The sequence below is a fragment of the Mustela nigripes genome, chromosome 4 (assembly GCF_022355385.1).
Source record: "Mustela nigripes isolate SB6536 chromosome 4, MUSNIG.SB6536, whole genome shotgun sequence".
In the NCBI taxonomy this organism is placed as follows: Eukaryota; Metazoa; Chordata; class Mammalia; order Carnivora; family Mustelidae; genus Mustela; species Mustela nigripes.
Window position 1 is genome coordinate 5979091 of NC_081560.1, and position 19360 is coordinate 5998450.

Here is a 19360-nt window from a genome sequence, read left to right on the forward strand (position 1 = left end):
GCAGCTGTCTCATCGTCTGCCTCTGAGCATGCCTCTCATTTGACTCCAGATCTCTCAGCGCCTCCTACCAGTGGAACCACCAGCTCCAGGCTCCAACGGGCAAATCACCTGGAGTGCCAAGGGACACCCTCCATACCCGAGCCAGGCAAAGATCAGGTGCTCCCCCGACTCCCAGCCTTTAAGGATGGCTTTGCAGAGCCTGATAAGGACACAGCACTGGAATGGGCACCCACCCGGCTACTTGGACCTCCACCAGCAAATTACCATTTCAAACAGGCTGCTAGCTGTGTGTGCTAGCTGCTTGACAGTTGCTCTTTTCAAGAATGGTCCAGAGCCTTCCAGAATCTTCCTTCCGAATGGTGGGCAGAAGCTGAACTCCAACATTTCTTCTCCCCCACCAACACTAACTTTGCTAGCAGTCTTAAGAAGGGAAATTTCAAAAAGCTGGAAGGATTGAGTGCAAGCACTCTTTAAGCTGTTATTAAGAAATCTTCTAACACATAACAATGATAGAATGAATGAGAGGAGCCTCAGGTGCCTGTCACCGACTTCAAATTGTCAACACCTGTTCCCTGTGCTCCACCCCCCTCGGTTCCCACCCCTTGCACCCAGTCCGGGTGGAAGCAAATCCTAGACAGTGTTTCATTCCATACATATCTCTGAAATTAAAGATCCTTTATTAACATAAGTACAATAACCTAATTATAACTGAGAAGACGCTAATAAACTATTACCCACTAAGCACTCAAACTTCCCCAGACCGAAGCATCCACACTTTGAAGATTTATTTACTGATGAAAACAGCCCACGGCTCTTGAGCTTCTCCCTGCTTTCCCCACTCCCACTGCAAGCTTCCCTCCCTCTGGTCCTGAGGCTGGCGCAGCCAGGGACGCCGGGCACCAACCCACGTCACAGCTGTGCCCTCTTAGGTCGTGTTGGGCTATTTGGAGCAAACTTTGATTGCTGGTTTTGGGGGCTAATGCTCTTCAGAAAGTGACTCCAATTTCCATCTTGTTTCCTCTTGAAACCAGGGAAGAAACACGCACCAAGAACAAAACATCTCTGTTCTTGGGATTTCCCCTTCTCTCCTCTCTTAGCCGTCAACCTTCAGTTCATCAAAGTCGGCTCTTTTGACTGATTTCCAAGGAGCCTTCTGAAAAACATCATGGCTCTGTTTATTCATTCAAGAAATATTTATTGACAGCCTCCGTGCTCTCTGACTTGCGTCTTCTTAAATGAACGTGGCCGGGGTACCGTGGGGGAAACAGCCCTCCTTGCAAAGTCGACGGCGCTCAACGTCAGTTCTCCAACCGTGCACTAGAGGGCGCGACCCTCCCATCGGCCTCTACTCCGAAAGCCTGGCGTGTTGACGCCCCCAAGTTAGGGTTGTTTTCTTACTTGAATACATTGTACGCCTATGTGGAAGCCGAAGATGTACGATGTGTTGCTTGATATATTTCCATATTGTAATGTGACTGCAGTTCTACGATATCTATCACATTCCATAACTATAGGACGATATTGCTGTCTCTGCTCACTCTGCTGTGGGTCGGATCTCCGTGGGTTATTCACTATGCCTGGCACGTTTACACCCGTAAACAAGGTCAGTGTGGTCCCCTTTCTCTTAATCAGGTTCTCGATACCTAACCACGTACTCAGCCAAATGACGAATCTCACACATCTTGCACCTTATAAAAGGAAATAACCCCATTTATGGGATGCACAAAGGTGGAAAGATAGGAACTCTAGAATTCCCCGAAAATAGGTCCGGGTGCCCAATTAGCCATTGGTACAACACCCAGGGCTTACGGGTTTTGTAAAATTAGGAGGACGCTGAAGACTTTTTAATTCAAAATACCAAAAGAAATCTGCCAAGTCCTAATCAAGAAATCTTCGGGGAAATGTCTACAAGCAGCAGCTTTGCTAACTTTGCTAACTTTGAAATGTAGTCTCAAAAAGATTTCATTACATATGAAGCAATTCCTAGGAATAGACAACAGAGTGAACTATGATAGATGTGTTTGGGTTTGGTTTTGTCCTATTTACTTATTTTTGGTTTTGGTTTTTAATTACAAATACATTGAATCTTAGCTAAAGCTTTTTCTTCATCTGCTGAGATTACCATGTTTTTTCTCCATTTATCTGTTGAAGGGTATATTTCTTTAACAGATTTTTTTCCAACGTTGAACAATCCATGTCTTTGTTCAATAAAATCTTCTTGGCCATGACATATTTCTCAATAGATTTCAGGACTTGATTTGCTAATATTTATTTTGGATTTGTGTGATTATATTCCTAAGCGACACTGACCTAAAAAAATCCTCCTTCGTTGTGTTGTCCCTGTTTGGTTTCATTTTCAAGGTTTTGCTTGACCTCATTAAGAGTTTGGAAATGTTTCTCCCCCGTTCTCTGGAACTGACTGTAATGATCCCCTCTTCACAAGGGGTTGACACACTGTCCCAGTTAAAGCCACCTGGGCTCCCCGTCTTGAATTGGGGGTGGGGCGGTGTTAGTTGATGACTGGTTCAATTACCTTGGGCTCACGGGACTATTCAGATTGTTTAAGTCTTTCTGGGGAATTTATGTTCTTCTAGAAAATGATCCATTTTCTGTGACTGTAAATTGACATAAACTGTGGTATTCTTTTGTGATTTTTCAAAATCTGCGTCGCGCCCATAGCTACACCCTCCTTCCCGTTTCCAGCATCATTTATCCGTGACTTCTCTCTTTTTAGCTGGAGATTTCTCTATTTTATTTGTCTTTTCAAAGAATTGGTTTGGGTTTTATTGAGTCTCTAATAGTATTTTGTTTGCAACCCTATCAACTTCTGTGTTCTTCTTCGGGCACATTCTGTTGTATGTTTTCTGACATTTTAAGCTGAGCTCTTCCCGTTTTGATTTTCAAACTTTCTTCTCTTTGAATGAGTACATTTAAGGCTAAAGTTTCCCTCTAATTGCTACTTTCATTGTACAGAACAAGTTCTTTGTGGGTTTTTTTTTTTTTAAGATTTTATTCATTTATTTGCAAGAGAGAGAGAGAGAGCATGAGCAGGGTAAGGGGCAGAGGGAGCGGGAGAGGAGGAAGCAGCCTCCCCGCTGAGCAGGGAGCCCAGTGCAGGGCTCCATCCCAGGATCCTGGTATCATGACCTGAGCTGAAGTCAGGTGCTTAAACAACTGAACCACCTAGACCCCCCTATTTTTACTTATTTGAGAGAGAAAGAGAGAGAGTGCAAGTTGTGGGAGGGGCAGAGAGAGAGGGAGAAAGAGAGAATCTCAAGCAGACTCCTCACTGAGCACAAAGCCCCATGTGGGGCTCGATCCCACAGCCCTGAGATCACCACCAGAACCAGAATCAAGAGTCAGACGTTCAACCGACTGAGGCACCCAGGCACCACAGTACAGCACACGTTTTGAAATGCAGTGTTTTCATAACCGTCCACTCATACATACTTTGCCATGTCCTTTACATTGTCTTCTGTGATCTGTGAATTATTAGTGGTTTTTTAAGTGTGTTTTTAGTGTGTTTTTAAGTCCTTGAATATACAGAAACTTTAGTTATTTTGTTATTAATTATTTCTAATTTTATTTCATTGAGTTCACAGACTATGAACTTCCAGTGATCTTTGGGTTTTTTTTTTTTAAGATTTTATTTATTTATTTGAACAGACAGAGATCACAAGTAGGCAGAGAGGCAGGCAGAGAGAGAAGTGGAAGCAGGCTCCCCGCTGAGCAGAGAGCCCGATGTGGGGCTCGATCCCAGGACCCTGAGATCATGACCTGAGCCGCAGGCAGAGGCTTCAACCCACTGAGCCACCCAGGCACCCCTGTTTTTTTTTTTGAGAGAGAGTTATCTAATAAATGGGACTATTGTATTTATTGGTCCTACTTCTCGATTTTCTCATATTGTTAAGATTTCCTGCATATGCTCCTGTGATGGTCAAGAAAACAGTCCCATTTTCTAATACTCACCAGACAATAGGGAGACGTGACCATAAATACTTTCCAGCTCAGGGAGAGGCAATAGGAACCGAGAGACGCTCCCCAAACGATATTTTTGTTCCCATCCCAATGCTATACCCAGAGCACAAATCCAATCGAAGCCGACATTCCGGCATTCGTGCAACCAGGCCATCGACCTGTTCCCTGGGCTCCCAGGGTCAGGCACCCCAGTCCCAGACCTGCAAACTTCCCCTGAGTCTTTGAGGGCTTTACACACAAGAAAAGGAATCATCAGATGATGTTCAAATGCTGTCATTGGAGATCAACCAAAAACATGAGAAATTAAATCTGTTCTTTTTAAATATTTTTCTTTATTTATTTACTTATTTATTTGAGAGAGAGCACAAGTGGGGGTTAGTGGCAGAGGGAGAGGAAGAAGCAGGTTCCCCAGTGAACAGGGAGCCCGACGCAGGGCTCCATCCCAAGACCCCAGGATCATGACCTGAGTTAAAGGCAGACCTTTAACCAACTGAGCCACCCAGGCACACTGAGAAATTAAATCTTAAGAAAAAAAGGGCACAAGGCATATGGCTAAGAGTGAGGGAGAGAGCAGAGAACTGGCTGGACAGGCAAGACAGCCCGCTGCCTGTCAGTTCACCCCCATCCGGGGACACATGCTCGGGCACGCCCTCAGAAGCCCCCACGACTGACACTGTGGGCACCCCACCCCGACCGACACTGGCCATAGGGACCCGCGTGCCTGCGCCACAGGCACCATCCCAGGGCTCACTGGCGATGTCGGCAATGCTGGGAGAATGGACTGTATCCAAGGGACTCACTCCCTCAAGGGACAGTGGCTGGTCCCACCAAAAGCCACCTTGGGGACCGAGCATGTGAGACAAACAGAAGGACACCCAGGGCAGGAGGTAAGGAAGCCACGGGCAGTGGCAGGAGGCAGCATTAGCGCCAAGGCGGAGGGCGCCGTGGCCAGCCCCAGACAGGAGGTGGGAAAGTTGGCCCGTGTGTCCTTCTTACGTTCACATCAAGACCGAGCCTCCCCGACCCCAAGAACTCCGCGTGATCCATTCTTCCTCCAGGAGCCCCAAGCCACACACACACCCGGGGACTTCTGGGAGCACTCACCTGCGGAGAAGTCCGCCTGTCCCCTCTGTCCCTCAGCTTGTGTTTCTCTCACCTCCCCCTGGGCACCCCATGCCACCCACCTCCAGAGCGCCTCTGGCCCCGCACACGGACACAGTCCACACTGCTTCTAGAAACAAAGGCTCTCTTGAACCCACATGCTTTAAACTTAATGTCCAGGGGGCGCTGCTTGTCCCTAGAAGACAAGGAGAAGAACCAGCTCGTCCCCTCACGAATGAAAGAATTTCAGGTCCTTCCCACATTTCAGAGGCCCCTATCCCCAGGGGCTCTGCCTAACGATAGCTTTTAGAAAAGATTATTATGAGGGCGCCTGGGTGGCTCAGTGTGTTGCCTGTCCGGCTGTCTGGGGCCGTGGGGGGATCGAGCCCCAAGCCAGGTCCCACACTCAGCACGCGCTCACTCTCTTTCTTTCAAATAAATAAACCTTTAAACAAACAACTAAGATAAAAGTAATTATGATTAAACGCAACAGCTAACATGTTGTCTTGAAGCATCTGCCTTTGAAATGGCCCATGTTCCAGGCTAGTTCAGGACGAGCAGAGAGAATTTGTTTTCCGTGGGTTTAACCGAGGACCTTCCAGAAACAAAGGTCTGCTCCAAGGGGTCTTTCTGTCTCTGCCGCTAGAAACTGCAGTCATCTTGCCTCAAGAAAGAAAAAAGCTCTAGTCCTACACGCATCTGCTCTGGAGTAGAGGAGGCAGCGGCCATAGCAAGAGCGTGGCTGAGTCACAGGAACAGTGTAGGGACCAAGGCGGAGGATTCTGCTCTGTGCAGCCCCAAAGAGCCCACACAAGCGGTACAGAAGCGACTGCGGAATTTCATCCCTGAAAGAAACTTCAGAGGGTGGCTCGTCTGCACGGCTCATTTCCTGCATCAGAACTAACTGCGGTTCAAAATGGCAAAGGTGTTGGGGCGCCTGGGTGGCTCAGTGGGTTGAGCACCCACCTCTTGGTTTTGGCTCAGGTCACGATCTCAGGGTCACGGGATCAAGCCCCGTGTCAGGCTCTGTGCTCAGCAGGGAGTCTGCTCCCTGTTCTCTCTTCCCTTCTCCCTCTTCCACTCCCCTACCTCACCTGTGTTCACTCTCTCTCTCTCTCTCTCAAATAAATAAACAAATCTTTTTAAAATATATTTTTTAAATTGTAAGGGTCTTCCAAAGCCACATAGCAATACTAGACACCAGTCCTTGACCCTTGGTCTAGATTCTTGGGCCTTGCCTCCAGTTGGGAGGGGCCTCAGAGCAGCTGGTGAGGAACTGCCAAATCAGCACTTAGGGACTCACGCCTGGCCCCCCCGGGAAGGAGATGGCCACCCCAATCTGTTCATCTACTGGCAGTTTTTGGCTGAAAACCTACGGGTAACTGGCCCCACACAGAACTGAATAAAGATACTTGTGATCTCTTGCACGTGCAAAGAGCTTCAAGCTTGAATTCCTCAAGACATTTCCTTAGTCTGGGACAGGAGCCTGAGACAAGGATTCCGCCCAAGGGGAATAAGTACTATTGAGAAGTTCTCTCTGGAGAAGGGGAGTGGGAAGCAAGATTGGGTAGGGAAAGAGCCAGTGATGGGGTCTCGGCTGGAAACTGGTGTCCTCGGATCCCCCGGGGGGTTTCTGAGCCCCGGCTGCACTCCAGAGCTCACCCCCTACCGTGTCAGCCTCAGTAGGGGTTGGCTGGGGCAGCCCATAGCCAACCGGCTGTGAACCATTAGCAGCCAATACTCACAACAGCTCGGAAACGGCAGCTGGTGTGGCGCCAGCAGCATCCATAGCAGACATCCTTTCGCTGGGGCGTCATTCCCGTGAGGGCACTGAGGCCTGGCCATGTTTGGAAGGGGCTCAGACAAAGGGGAGAGGCTAACCCACAGAGTGGGGGGGAAGAACTGCTTCCTCACCCAGGACTGGACACTTTCTGGGCCCTTCTGTCTAGGTCAGGAGAGGTGCTGCTGGCAAACATCCCTAGGATAGGGTGGGGACGGCTGCGGCTGGGGTCCTGAACTCTGCTGGAGGCGGCAGCTTGTCTCCACACCCACGAGCCAGCCTCTGAGGAACGCGCATCTCCAGCTCCTCCCAGAAGGGTGAACGGAATGTCTGAGTCAAAAGGCCAGCCGGGGCGGAGGGAAAGCGACAGTGCAGAGTGCCCACACCCCCCTGTCTGCGGATCTCACTGACATGCAGCTCCTGGCTCGGGTCCTGGAATGGGGCAGCCACTGTGCAGGGACAAGGTCCCAGGTAGTTCGATGGTGCTGGTCGGAGCAGGAGTGACGTCCTACCCACCGGGAGCCCACTCACTGCTTCTCCTTCTGGTTGCCCCTGGTGAACTGGCCCTTCACTGGCTCTCGGACCACGGGCTCCAGGAGGGACCGACCCCTTGGCGGCAGTGCAGGCCCGGCCTGGCCTTTCAGATCACTGCCTCAGCAGGCCAAGGGCCGAGGGCTTCTTCTTGTCCTGTGTGCGAGCTGGGGAGGCAGCCCCCAAGAGGAAGGGCAGAGCCAAAGATGGGCTGGGGACCTGGCTGTCACCATCAAGTCCCTGCACAGCTGCCCCATGAGCCGACACGTCCCCATTTTGTCATCAGTCCATTTGAGTTGAACAAGAGTTGAACAAGAGTGCTGCCGGATGGACCCCCAGCAGACCCAAGTTCCAAAGCCCCCCTCCTTGAGTCACTGCCCCTCAGGACGTTCTTTGGCTGATAGAAACAATCGACGCCACCCCAAATCTGACTCAAAGAGCAGAACACAGGGGCACCTGGGTGGCTTCTCAGCTGAGCATCTGACTCTTGATTTTTAAAAAAGATTTTATTTACTTATTTGACAAAAAAAGACAAAGATAGCAAAAGAGAGGATGAGTGGGGAGGAGAGGGAGCAGTAGGCTCCCCGCTGAGCAGGGAGCCCAACGCAGGGCTCGATCCCAGGGCTCTGGGATCACGACCCGGGCTGAAGGCAGACACTTTACCGACAGCCATCTAGGCACCCCGACTCTTGGCTTTTGGCTCAGGTCATGATCTCAGGGGCAGGAGATGGAGCCTGAAGTCGGGGCCCACACTCAGCGGGGAGTCAGCCTGAGATTCTCTCTCACCCTCTGCCCCTCCCCCCGCTCATGCTCTGTCTCTCTCTCAAACAAATGTTTAAAAAAAAAAAAGCAAGGTTCCAGGGTGAGCCTTGGCCGTGATCAGTACCAGTGCCTCACCAACAGCAGGAGGGAAGTAACTCACTTACGGGGACAGGTGGCCAAGCTACTCATCGCTGCGATGCTGTGGCTTTTGAGCTATGCTTTCTCCAGCCTTCGGCCACCATGGAACATAACTCCCCGAGACAGAACGGAGGCAGAGCTAGAAGCCACCGCCCTGCTCCCAGCTCCCTGCTGAGCCCCAAATGACCACAGGTCACACAGCTGATGTCGAGGGAACATTTATTCCACTTGGTCAGCCCTGGCCGGTCTTAGTGGCCAACAGAAATATCCAGCCCTGACACCACTGCCACACACTCCTGCGTAGCCATGTCGGGGGTCCCTCCTGCCCTGCTGCCCCAGATAGGGGAGGACCTGAGGGCCCCTACGGCCATTACTGCCCCGGGGGAGCCAGCTCACGACCCAGCAAGATGCACCCATGCGGAGCTCACGGGTCCTCTCCTCACCGCCAGGCATCACACAGCCTCCAGCACTGGACCCATCAGCCAGCTGACAAGTATTTCCTGAGTGTTAGGAGCCCAGCCCTGTGCTGGACCCTATTGGGCTTCGAGAAGACATGGCCCGTCCCTCCAGTCTAGCTGGAGACCCCACACACACACATCCACATGCGTGCGCACGGACAACCCGGGGTCCCCGACGGTGAGATGGCGTGTCAACACAGGGACTGTTCGGAGGACGAGGATGGAGGGCCTGGCGGAGAAGAGGGATCGGCAGGGTGGGGGAAGGGCCACATTTTGGAGCAATTCCAGGGAAGACAGAGAAGGCAACAGTGGGTGTGGGCGACAAGTTACAGGGAAGGGAGAGAGAGGACGACCAGCAGAGAAGACAGTGCATCTGCGAGGCTCCCTCCAGGCGGGCCAAGGGTCAGAGCACATGGAAGCTTCTAGAGCACAGATTGCCTCCTCTTCCTCTGCTCTTCCCCTGAGCAGTATGATATCAGGACGAGGCGGATGGGCAGATGGCCCATAGACCCTCTGTGCCAGACCGCATGGGAGACCCCACCAGCAAGGTCCCAGGCCAGGAGCCGGGGAGGCCTCCCGACAAGCCTGACCAAACGTAGCTTGGCCCTGGGACCTCTCAGCAGAACAACTGCACTGTGACCCACACAACTCACATTGCTGGGCTTGGAACCAAATCCCATGGCTATAGGCCTCTCCCCACCCCCAAGGATTGCACTAAATATCACGGCATCATGACCGGTTGGTTGTCATCAAAAACCCATTCCAGCCCTAATCGCCCGCATCTCTTCAGGTCAAGTGGTTCATTCTGAGGAGGCCAGTGAGCTCCAGGCCAACCAGCTCAGGGTGAAAACCAAAGTGGTCACCCCTGTCCCACTGTCCACACCAGAGCACTGGCAGGCCCCAGGAGTGAGGCTCGGTCTCCCTGCCCAGCTGTCTCCACCCCGTGCCCGGCTGCAGCTGAACTCCTGGTCTAGCAGGGGACGGCCCGCCGTGGCTTGGCTGCTGGAAGCAGGATCCCTCCCCCAGGTAGCCTCAGTCCAAGTTCACGCTCACCCCACATCCATAGAAATTCCAGCTTTCCCCGCCACCTCTACGGTGAAATCGAAGTCCAGGCTGCGTGGCAAAAACCAGCAGCCAGGTAGCCACCACAAGCAGCCCCAAACCAGACAAGAGCAAACCCAGCCCAGCGAGTCTCCAGCAATGTTCGCGGAAGGGAGGAAAGGTTCTAGAAGCCTGATGCATGGTCAGGCCCAGGAGAAGAGAGTGGAAGGGTCCCCGCCTCAGAATCCTTTATTCCTGGATGAGGGCAGGAAGCTCAGCCGGGGGAGGGAAAAGTGCTACTTGTGTAGTGACCCAGGTTCTACGTCTGGTGAAGAACGAGTGGCGGGTTGTGTCCGGGAGCTCTGAACTTGTTTGTAGATTTTTGTGTCTGCATGAGTATGCGTGTTTTCCTGGGGAGAAGGTTCATAACGTTTGTGAGATTTTCCAAGGGCTTCATGCCTCCCACGGACGAAGAACGGTCGCTCTGAGAGCGACGCCTGCAGCAGGTATGGGCCACACCTGGGCAAGGCTTTGCCTCTAGAACCAGGTCTGCCACCGACTTGCCGAGTTCTCTTAGGCAGGTGCAGAGAAGCCGGCTCTCCACACAGGCATTGTCTCTGTGGCCGCAGGAGAGTGGACCGTGGCCGGGCCGCCAGGACGAGCTCTCCTCCAGCTGTGACTCCCACCAGGTTGGGGGAGTTTTTCCACCGGGGCACAGAAGCCGCCTCCAATTCCAGGCTCCACGGATCCCCTCTGCAGGACACCTCCGGAAATAGGTCTTCTTAGGGGACGTGTCCTTATGCCAGCGGGCAGGCCCCCACAGGGTCCCATTCCTCGTCTCTGGGCTCGGATGTGCCTGACACACCACTCAGAGGGCCTGCCCACTCCACATCTGTTCATGGAGACAAAGAAACCAGGGTCAGGTCTGGGGCTCTGACACAGCCCTACCCAGCCATCTGCACCACCCCCCTGCTCCCTCCCCCGGCCCTGTGGCTAGGTGGGAGCCGTCAGCTGGGCCACCCTGCACTTGTCCGGAGCTTCGAGCCAGTCCTCTAAGCCCCCTACCAAGTGCTCTGGGATTATCAGTCTATTTTACCACTGAGACAACTTGAGTTCAGTGCGTTCAAGCTCCGGATGTCCCAGGTCCCGGTTTAATCTCCCCATCTCCGCCACTAAGTACTCGTCCACATAGCAGTGGCCACCTGGTGGCAGGCCGAAGGCCACTGACCCCCAAGGAGCCATGAGGCTCTAAGAAAGGGTGGAGGGTGGAGACAGGTCTCTGGCACCTAGCAAGGTGGTGGCACAGGCTAGGCACAGAGCAAGGGCTCTGTGAGTGCAGGTCCCCTCCAATACTCCAACTCCCTTCCTCCCAACCCACTACTGTGGATGCCATGCTCCCCCAGACCCCCACACCACCCAAGGGCACTCCTCCCCAGGATCCTACCACCTGCTCTCCAGTCCCAGTCCCCCATCGACCCTCCACGTTCCCACCAGCAGGAGCCTCCCTTGCAGGCAGTGCGGTAGAGATGAAGGGTCTTGGGGGCCAGGCTTGCACTGCTCCACCACTAAGCACTTAGGGAGATTTGGAGCAAGCTTGGCTGAGCCTCAGTTTCTTCAACTGCTACATGGCTCACGACGCCTGTGCTCTGGAGCACTGACTTGGAATCGGGGACCTGGGGGCCAGACCTGGCTCTCCCCTTGGTCAAGCCTCTTAGCTAGGGGCCTCATTCTCTCTTGCCCAGATAACCCCACAACCCTCAAGGCTCCTGCCTGTCCCCACAGTGCTTCCATTTCTCCTTGAGCTGCATGTCTGAGATCACCATGCTCTCCTCATTAAACAGCTTGGTGTCCTCTCTCCCAGGCCACAAGCTCCTTTGTAGGGCAAATACGAGCCTCCTCTATATGACCCCTGCCTCAGAGACCCTCCATCTTCACTCTCCCTAGAGGACTTGTATTCAACCCCAGAACCCAGTTTAAGCCATCAGAAGGTCTTGGGGACACCAGTCCCCTCCCCCACCTCCCAGAGCACTTTATAGTCTGTCCCTTAGGAGAGCCTGCAACCCCCGTGTTGGTAACAAGTGTCCCCACCGCCCCCACCAAGGTTTTGTGTCTGTACCTCCTCCCAAGAGCACAGCACTTGGGACACACCGGGGTGCTCAGTAGAAGTTTCTGGAGCATTGAGGTCATCCTCTCTTATCTGGTCATGTTTAACTACAATCCTTACACTATCCCAGGGAGAAGTCCCTTGTTAAATGCAACTTACAGATGAAAAAACTGAGTCATGAAGTGATGTGACTTCTCAAGTACCCCAGAGAGTAAGTGATGGGGCCAGGAGGCCTTGGGGGCCGGGGGTGGCCTGGGCATTGTGGAGAGGGGCCTCTCCGGTGGCTTCCAACTCTGACATTCTGGGAATGAAGATCTAGTAAGAAGCTAGTCATAGCCCCAGAGCCCAGGGCCTCCCACCTCTCCTGCCTGCCCGCCCCCCAAGCCCTGCCCAGGCCTGAGAGGGGCTCTGGGTGGCCCTTCGGTCTCACCTACTCTAGGCCGGCTGAGCATGAGGAAAACCAACGCAGGGGCCCAGAGGCCAGCCAGAGGGTGGAGAAGACACGGGAGGAGGCGTCCCAAGCCGGGCAGCGGCCCCCTCCTTCAAGACCCCGAGCCAGCCCTCCCCGTCTCCAGGGATCGCGTCCAGAACGGGGGCGGCGGCCCGGCGCCCTCTCCGGGAGTCGTGGACGCGGCCCCGGGGCCGGAGACGGGCGGCGGCCGGCCCCGGGGCGCATCAGAGCACGCGGCCTAAATGGGCCGCGGGGCCGTCGGGCGCGTGGCCGTGGCTGCGCTGGTGCGTCTTGAGCGAGCCCTCGCGCGCGAAGCTCTTGCCGCAGCGGGCGCAGAAGTAGGGCCGCCGCTCCCCGAACACGCCGGGCCGGCGCGGGTGCGGCGCGGGCATGCGCGCGTGCGTGCGCTGGTGGTTGAGCAGGAAGCGCGGCTCGCGGAAGCAGCGGCCGCACTGCGCGCACTGGTGCGGCTTCTCGCCGCTGTGGATGCGCTGGTGCGTGAGCAGGTTCTGCTTGAGGCTGAAGCAGCGGCCGCACTCGGGGCAGGGGAAGGGCCGCTCGCCGGTGTGCGTGCGCTGGTGCACCTCGAGGTTGTGCTTGACGCTGAAGGCCTTGCCGCACTCGGGGCACACGAAGGCGGCCGCGCGGCCGCCCCCCGCGTGCGCCTTCTGGTGCCGCACCAGGCTGGGCTGCTGCGAGAAGGTCTGGCCGCACAGCGGGCAGCGGTGGGGCTGCTCCTCCGCGGGGTGGTGGATGACCAGGCCTCGCTCGTCCCCCAGGCCCTCCTCCCCGTCCCCCGCAGGGGACCCGCCCCCCGAGGACGCCAGCTCTGTCATGGGCGCTTCCAGCCGCAGTCACCAGCCCCTGGGGAGGCAGAAGCGGAGAGAGAGGAGTCAGAAGAGGGGCGGTGGGGGAGCACCCAAGGATGAGCCGGCCCCCAAGCTCAGGGAGGAGATCGCACTGGCTGCCCGCAGCTTCCGCATCGGCCCCCTCTATAGTCTTGTTCAGGCCAGCGTGAACGCCCCTCTTTCTCCTCTACCCACTAATCACAGCCTGCCCCTTCTTAAGGCCTTTATCAAGTGCCACCTCTTCCCCCTGACCCCTCCAGCCCCTGCTGAGCCCCATGGCCCAACCCCATGACCCCGAGTCATCACGGGCATGCAGGTCAGGCCCCCGCTGTCTCCTGGCCCTGTGCCGGCCCTAAGGACAGAGCCGTCTCCTTCTCATATCTCCCCCACCAAGCACTGTGCCCGCCACACGAACCATTGGATAAATGCCGATAGGTGACATTAGGGGGCTTCTAGTATTACAAGTAAGGCTGCCCCTGGATAGGTCTTATGTCTCCAATTAAAATCTCAAGGAGCGGGGTGCATCCCCAATCTGGAGGGAAGGGTGGGGTCACGCTGTGGGTCGAAGATATTTTTGAGAAGCTTAAAAGAAGAAACAAAACAAAAACCCTGTGAACTTGAAAGTGATCTCAATTAAACATGAAAGGCAGCAGCTCTCTGTTTATCTGAATGAGGCTTGCCCCTGAAAGGTTTGCAAAGCCTTGAAAGGGAGAGTAAGCTCCCAGGAGCTGGTCTCAGCTTGATTCCTCTTGGCATCCCCAGGATACAGACGCCTGGCCCAGTGCTCCACAAACACCCCCAAGTTCTGCTCTATCCCATTCATGCCGGTTCTGTGAGGCTTCTCTTCTCCAGGGCACTGCGTTCCTCTTGAATAGTTTGCCACTGTCCTCACAGCAACCCTGGGGAAGGAGCAGGGCCTTTATGAGCCCTGCTTTCTAGATGGGGTAACTGAGGTCAGCTTGCTCCCCCAAGGTCACACAAGGTGAGCCAGGACTAGGCCCTAAGTTCCCTGACTCAATGGCAAAAGCTCTTTTCAATGAACCAGCTGCTCATAAACTAACCTCCCCTCAAAACACACACACACACACACACACACACACACACACACACACACACACATGACCGCCACCACTCTCCTGGCTGCCACAGAGTTAGAGACATCCAAAGCACCACTGCTCCTGGAGGAGGTCACTGTCTGCCGCCACCACCTCCCTGTCCTCCCAAAAACCTAGGGCTCCTGCAGAACACACAAACCTGCTCCAGTGTAGGCTGGGGGCACTCCCCTGCAGCCTCCATCCCCATCAGGGACCTAGACCTCCACGCAGGCCTTCTCCTCGCTTCCAGATCTCACTGCTTGCTACAACCTCAGTCGACCTATCTGCAGAGTGGGATCTCCAAGATCCCCCTTTGTCTCCCCCTCCCCAGGCCAGCGTGGAACACACACTCACCCTGGAGAAGGGGACAAGTGCTACTTGCAGCAGACCCCACCCACAAGGCTTTCCCCAGCTAGCTGCACTGACATTTGCAAAGACAGACCATCACAGTCCTCTTGGCCAGACTCAGCAGGGCCTTGTCTCCAGGCAGCCTCCGGGCTCTCCCCAGGCAAATCCCTGAGTAAGGCCCCCGACTACGGAGAAGGTCTAAAGCAATGGCCCCCTTTTCTCCCCCAAGTTCCTCCATCCCCTCCCGCACTCACAGCCCAGGCTGCGCCCCTGTTCCTCCGGTCTCCAGCAGTGGCTCCTTCCTCTAGAGTCTGCGCTGCCCAGCGCAAATACGGTAACTCTCCCGCAGCGACTCCCGCGCCCCTTCTCCCTCGCCCCCATAAAGACGGCCAGCTTCCCGCACCGCCGTTTTTTATGAAATAGCTGCATGAATCAAAACAGCTGACCCCACCCACCCAACCTCCGCACACAACCGTGCAAACTCCCGTGGCCCGAGAGACCCTGGAGAAATATGGTAAACTCTGCGCCGCAACCTCGCCCCCACGAAAATACGTAGGCCTCCCACCCTGCTGCCGCAACCCACCCCAACCCGCTGCAAGCCCCGGCTCCCTCGGGGCGCGGATGCAACCCACCCCCCAGCTCCCGCAGCACCCCCGGGAGGATCACGCAACCCCGGATAAATACGTAATTAAGCCGCGGCGCTCCCGGCTCCAGAAAAGGGTCTGCGCGGCTCCCTGCAAATACGGTAGCGCGCCCGCAGTGACCCGCCCCCAAGGGTCCGGCACCGGCCTCGATAAATACGGTAATCTCCCGCCGCGGCCCCAGCCCCGGCGGCCCGGGACTCACATGGCGCCGCCTCCCGAGCCCGTCGGTCTCCTCCGCAGCGCCGCAGTCGCCAGCGTCGCCGCAGCCGCACAGCAGCCCCGTGAGGCTGGGAGGTCTAACTCGCCAACGACCTGGCTGGCGGAAAAAGCAGGGCTGCGAGCGCTGCGCCCGCCCGGGCAGGAGAGGGAACCGGGCGGGAGCCGGATCGGGAGCAGAACGCCTCGCCGGGCGAGACACCCCAAGCTCCCGGGCCCCTCGCCTCAGCCATTCCCATTTCAGGATCGTCCGAGGCCCCAAGCCGGCAATTCGAGCCTCTTCCTCACCTCCCTCATCCTAAAGCCGCGCTGGCCTGGCCAGGCCCACAGCCTGGCCCCCAGAGCCCAGGAAGCGGGGTGTGGGGGCGCTGGCGGCATAAGCGGGGGTGGGGGGGGGGTGAAGGCAGGCGGCTGCGGAGCCTGTGGAGCGGGGGAGCCTGTGGAGCGGGGGAGCCTGTGGAGCGGGGTGTCGTGGGTGGCAGACAGCCATCGCAGGGGCAGAATAGCAACTGCCCGAACTCACCGTGTTGCCAAAGCCTCCCCCACCCCACCCCGGACCCTCTGGCCCGGTTTATGCCACCAGGGCGCCAGGGGACACGGAAGAAGTGACACCCCAACTGTCCCTGCCTTCTCTGAACTGGACCCATTCCGCTCAAGCCAAGATACCCCACAAAAGAGCCACCAATGACACCTCCGTGGACAGGGCTGGGCTGAATCCCAGCTTTCACCTGTCCTTCCATAATAACACCCCTTACCTATACCTTGTCTTTTTACAAAGCCGTTTCCATACATTATCTCATGGGAGCCTTCCAATAACCAGGTGCCATCTAGGTTGCAGGGGTATCGTTATCCTATTTTATAGATGGGAAAAGAAAAGAAAATTGAGACAGCGCAGCTTCCCTGGAGACCCGCAGCCCTAAGTGGCCGAGGCCGCGGGGAAGGCAGGCCCACCAGCCTGCTCAGCCTTCCTGGCATCACTCTGGTACCTAGACCCCCAAACAGAAACACGGTGCAATGATCGTGGCTGGAAATAAGCTTGTCAAGAGTAAAAAAAATAAAAAAAATTTTTAAAAAAATAAGTGCTTTCGAATTTACACTTCATAGATAAAGAGGCCAGAAGGGAAAGTGATCTTTTTTAAGTGGAAAGTACTAGAGGAATATCAAGTAGCCTTTTTCTCTGTGGCCCCTGGTAGCTGCCAGGTGGAGGGCCAAGCAGAGCATCTTACAACAGATGGTGGACGTGGCTGCTGGGGTGGCATCAACCCTGAGGAGGGGCTTGGGGAGACACAGGCCTCCTGGTCCCATGAGGCAGCCCCCGCCCCTCGGCAGGTTTCAGTGGGCCCTCCTGGGAACCATACAGTTCCTGGCAAGGTCCACCCGGAAATACACTCAATCCTTATTCTCAGCACCAGACCTGAAGATCGGCCCTGCGGGCTATCGCACCTCGCTCTGTGAACCAGTTGATCCCAGCAGGTCCGCGTCTGGCGGCCCTTTCCGGCCTCTCCAGGACCCCCCAGCCCACACCATCCATGGTGTTCCCGTGGCAGCACACTGAGCTAAATGGTGCTTCTCGAGCTAGACATCCCAAGGAGACTGGTATTTAAAAGAGAGGTACCAGGGACGCCTGGATGGCTCAGTTGGTTAAGCCACTACCTTCGGCTCAGGTCATGATCCCAGCGTCCTGGGATCGAGTCCCACATTGGGCTCCTTGCTCAGCGGGAGCCTGCTTCTCCATCTGCCTCTGCCTGCCACTCTGTCTGCCTGTACTCGCTCTGACAAATAAATAAAATCTTTAAAAATAAATAAATAAAATAGAGGCACCAGGGAGGGAATTCTGGGAAGCCAAAAGAAATGAACCCACCAGGACAGATGTTCTCATGACATTGCCAAAAGGACCCCCTAACCCCTGATGACCCGCAGCCCTCTGCCCAGGTGCTGGAGCTTTGCTCACGGAACAGCCACGCCTCCTACCTGCCCAGCTCTTGCTACAAAAGTTGTCGCTGCCAAGAGCTACCGGCTGCCATCCCTTCTACAGGCTACAGGACAAATGGGGACACTTAGTCAATGACCAGGTTTTTCAAAAACAAAACCAACAATGCACCCGAAGATATCACTCATGTTTTTAGCAGCATTTTCTAAGTAAGCTATGCCAAAGCCACAAGGCACACAGCTGGGGGATGGGCGTGGGAGGGAGACGACAGCCCCTAAACCCCACCCTGTCTCAGTGGGCGATGCCAAGGGCCCAGGGCTCCCAGGGCCCCCAGGTTCCGGGAAGCCTCCAGTCTCTGCTCTGCCAATGATTGAGTTCTTCTGAGTCACTTCATCTCTCTGGTTTCATACACACGCACCCCGCGCAACACACGCACACACACACATATACATTTCCCCCCACAGTTCTCATGTGCTGTGGTGGACACAACTGAATGGAGATGGGGAGTCTTTCTGCAAACGAAATCACCCTTCTTCACCCAGGTGGGGCTCGTAGTGGGCATGGCAGCCACCACCCCTCCACGAGGCTCATGTGACAGCTGGATGTTGGACCCTAACAAAGGCCTAGGTTGCTCCCAGCCAAAGCATCCCAGGGAACAGCAGGCGTGTGGCCCCCTTGTGGACAGAGGTGTGGACAGCTCAGCGGAGCCCTGGCGGGGACCCTGCTCCTCTCTCCCACACGCAGGGGCTGGGGGCATGCTAGATGGACCGTCTCCCCTGCACCCCCGTGTGCTTCCCAGCCAGCCCCAGACAGCTGCTCCTGCACATCCCAGCCTGGGGTTCCTCCAGCTCCTCCTGCTTTGGGCGGCATCCCAGGGTTTTCTGCTCAGCTGGGTCACCGCTTCCCTCCTGACTCACTCCTCCCATCTCCCCTAACTGGACAGGGATCACTACACACCCCGTTCCAAAGCACTGTGTTCTGGCTTCAAACTGCAGTTTAGCGCACACCTTTGTTTTCCCACCAGGTCGTGGGCTCCAAAGGGCAGGGGCTGTGTTTCCGGCATCTCTGGATCCCAAGGGCCCAGCATCGAACAGGCCCCCAGCGGACCTCTGGCAAATGAATGCACACACATCCGTAGGCTGCAGCTGCCAGCATGCTGATGCAGCGTAAGGAATGAGGGGTTGCGGGCAAAGCCACAGCCCTGGCAGCGAGGGCCGGGAGACCTGCTGACGCACGGTTGGAGACGTGGGGCTGTGGGTACAAGGTCTCATCTACTCCAAAGTTCTCTCTCCTTGACTTTAAGACCCAAGATGTGACCTAGGATCAATTCAACTGAGTCCTTAAATTTGCAGCTGGCCTCCTAACACAGGTGGAGACCTCCTTTTTATGGGATGGAGCCCTGTTTGGAGAAAACCCTGTGCTTCTTTCCATACTAAACTTGCACCCACATAAATTCAGTTCCGCAGCTTCTCATGCCGCACTTCAAGCACTCACTAGGCACATGAGGCTGATGGCCGTGGTTTTGGACGGCACATTTATAGAACATTTTCCTCACCCCCAGAAAGTTCTCCTGGACAGTGCCTGTCTAGGGCACTGCCCCCTTCCGGTCTGAGTAACCTAGGGGGTACTACTCTCTTTTTAACCCAAGGGACAACCTACGGGATGCCGTTCATTTTCCTCTCTTTGCCATGATCCAGTGAGAGCAGTGACACATGAAAACATACTGTTTCTGGCCCCAAAACTTCTCCTCTTGCCAAAAGGTCGAGGGCATATATTTTTTTTAGCCAAATGACTTAAAGAATAAAAGGAAATGTTCTCAGAAGCATCCTCCACTCCCCCAGATGCTGTCTGCCAAGTCTCCGCTGGTCCCGCTCTCCCCCCGACCCCATCCGTGCACCTGCCCGTGGGCCTCCCAGCCTCGTCCTCCGGCAGGGCT

General features: G+C 55.4%; 1 protein-coding gene across 5 annotated transcripts; it reads right to left on the minus strand.

Moving 5' to 3' along the window:
* Positions 1–8495: 8495 nt before the first annotated feature.
* On the minus strand, positions 8496–15863 carry LOC132015577 (zinc finger and SCAN domain-containing protein 2). Of its 5 annotated transcripts, XM_059396133.1 has the most exons (4): positions 15319–15472; positions 12324–13208; positions 12053–12194; positions 8496–10681 (listed from the first exon to the last, which is right to left on the minus strand). In XM_059396133.1, the coding sequence occupies exon 2, from the start codon at positions 13178–13180 to the stop codon at positions 12569–12571; it is 612 nt and encodes a 203-aa protein (XP_059252116.1). In that variant the 5' UTR covers positions 13181–13208; positions 15319–15472; the 3' UTR covers positions 8496–10681; positions 12053–12194; positions 12324–12568. The 5 variants fall into 5 exon arrangements, with proteins under 5 accessions (XP_059252116.1, XP_059252115.1, XP_059252117.1 ...); XM_059396132.1 differs by lacking the exons at positions 12053–12194; positions 15319–15472 and adding an exon at positions 15481–15863; XM_059396134.1 differs by lacking the exon at positions 12053–12194 and having other exon boundaries at positions 12328–13208.
* Positions 15864–19360: the final 3497 nt, after the last annotated feature.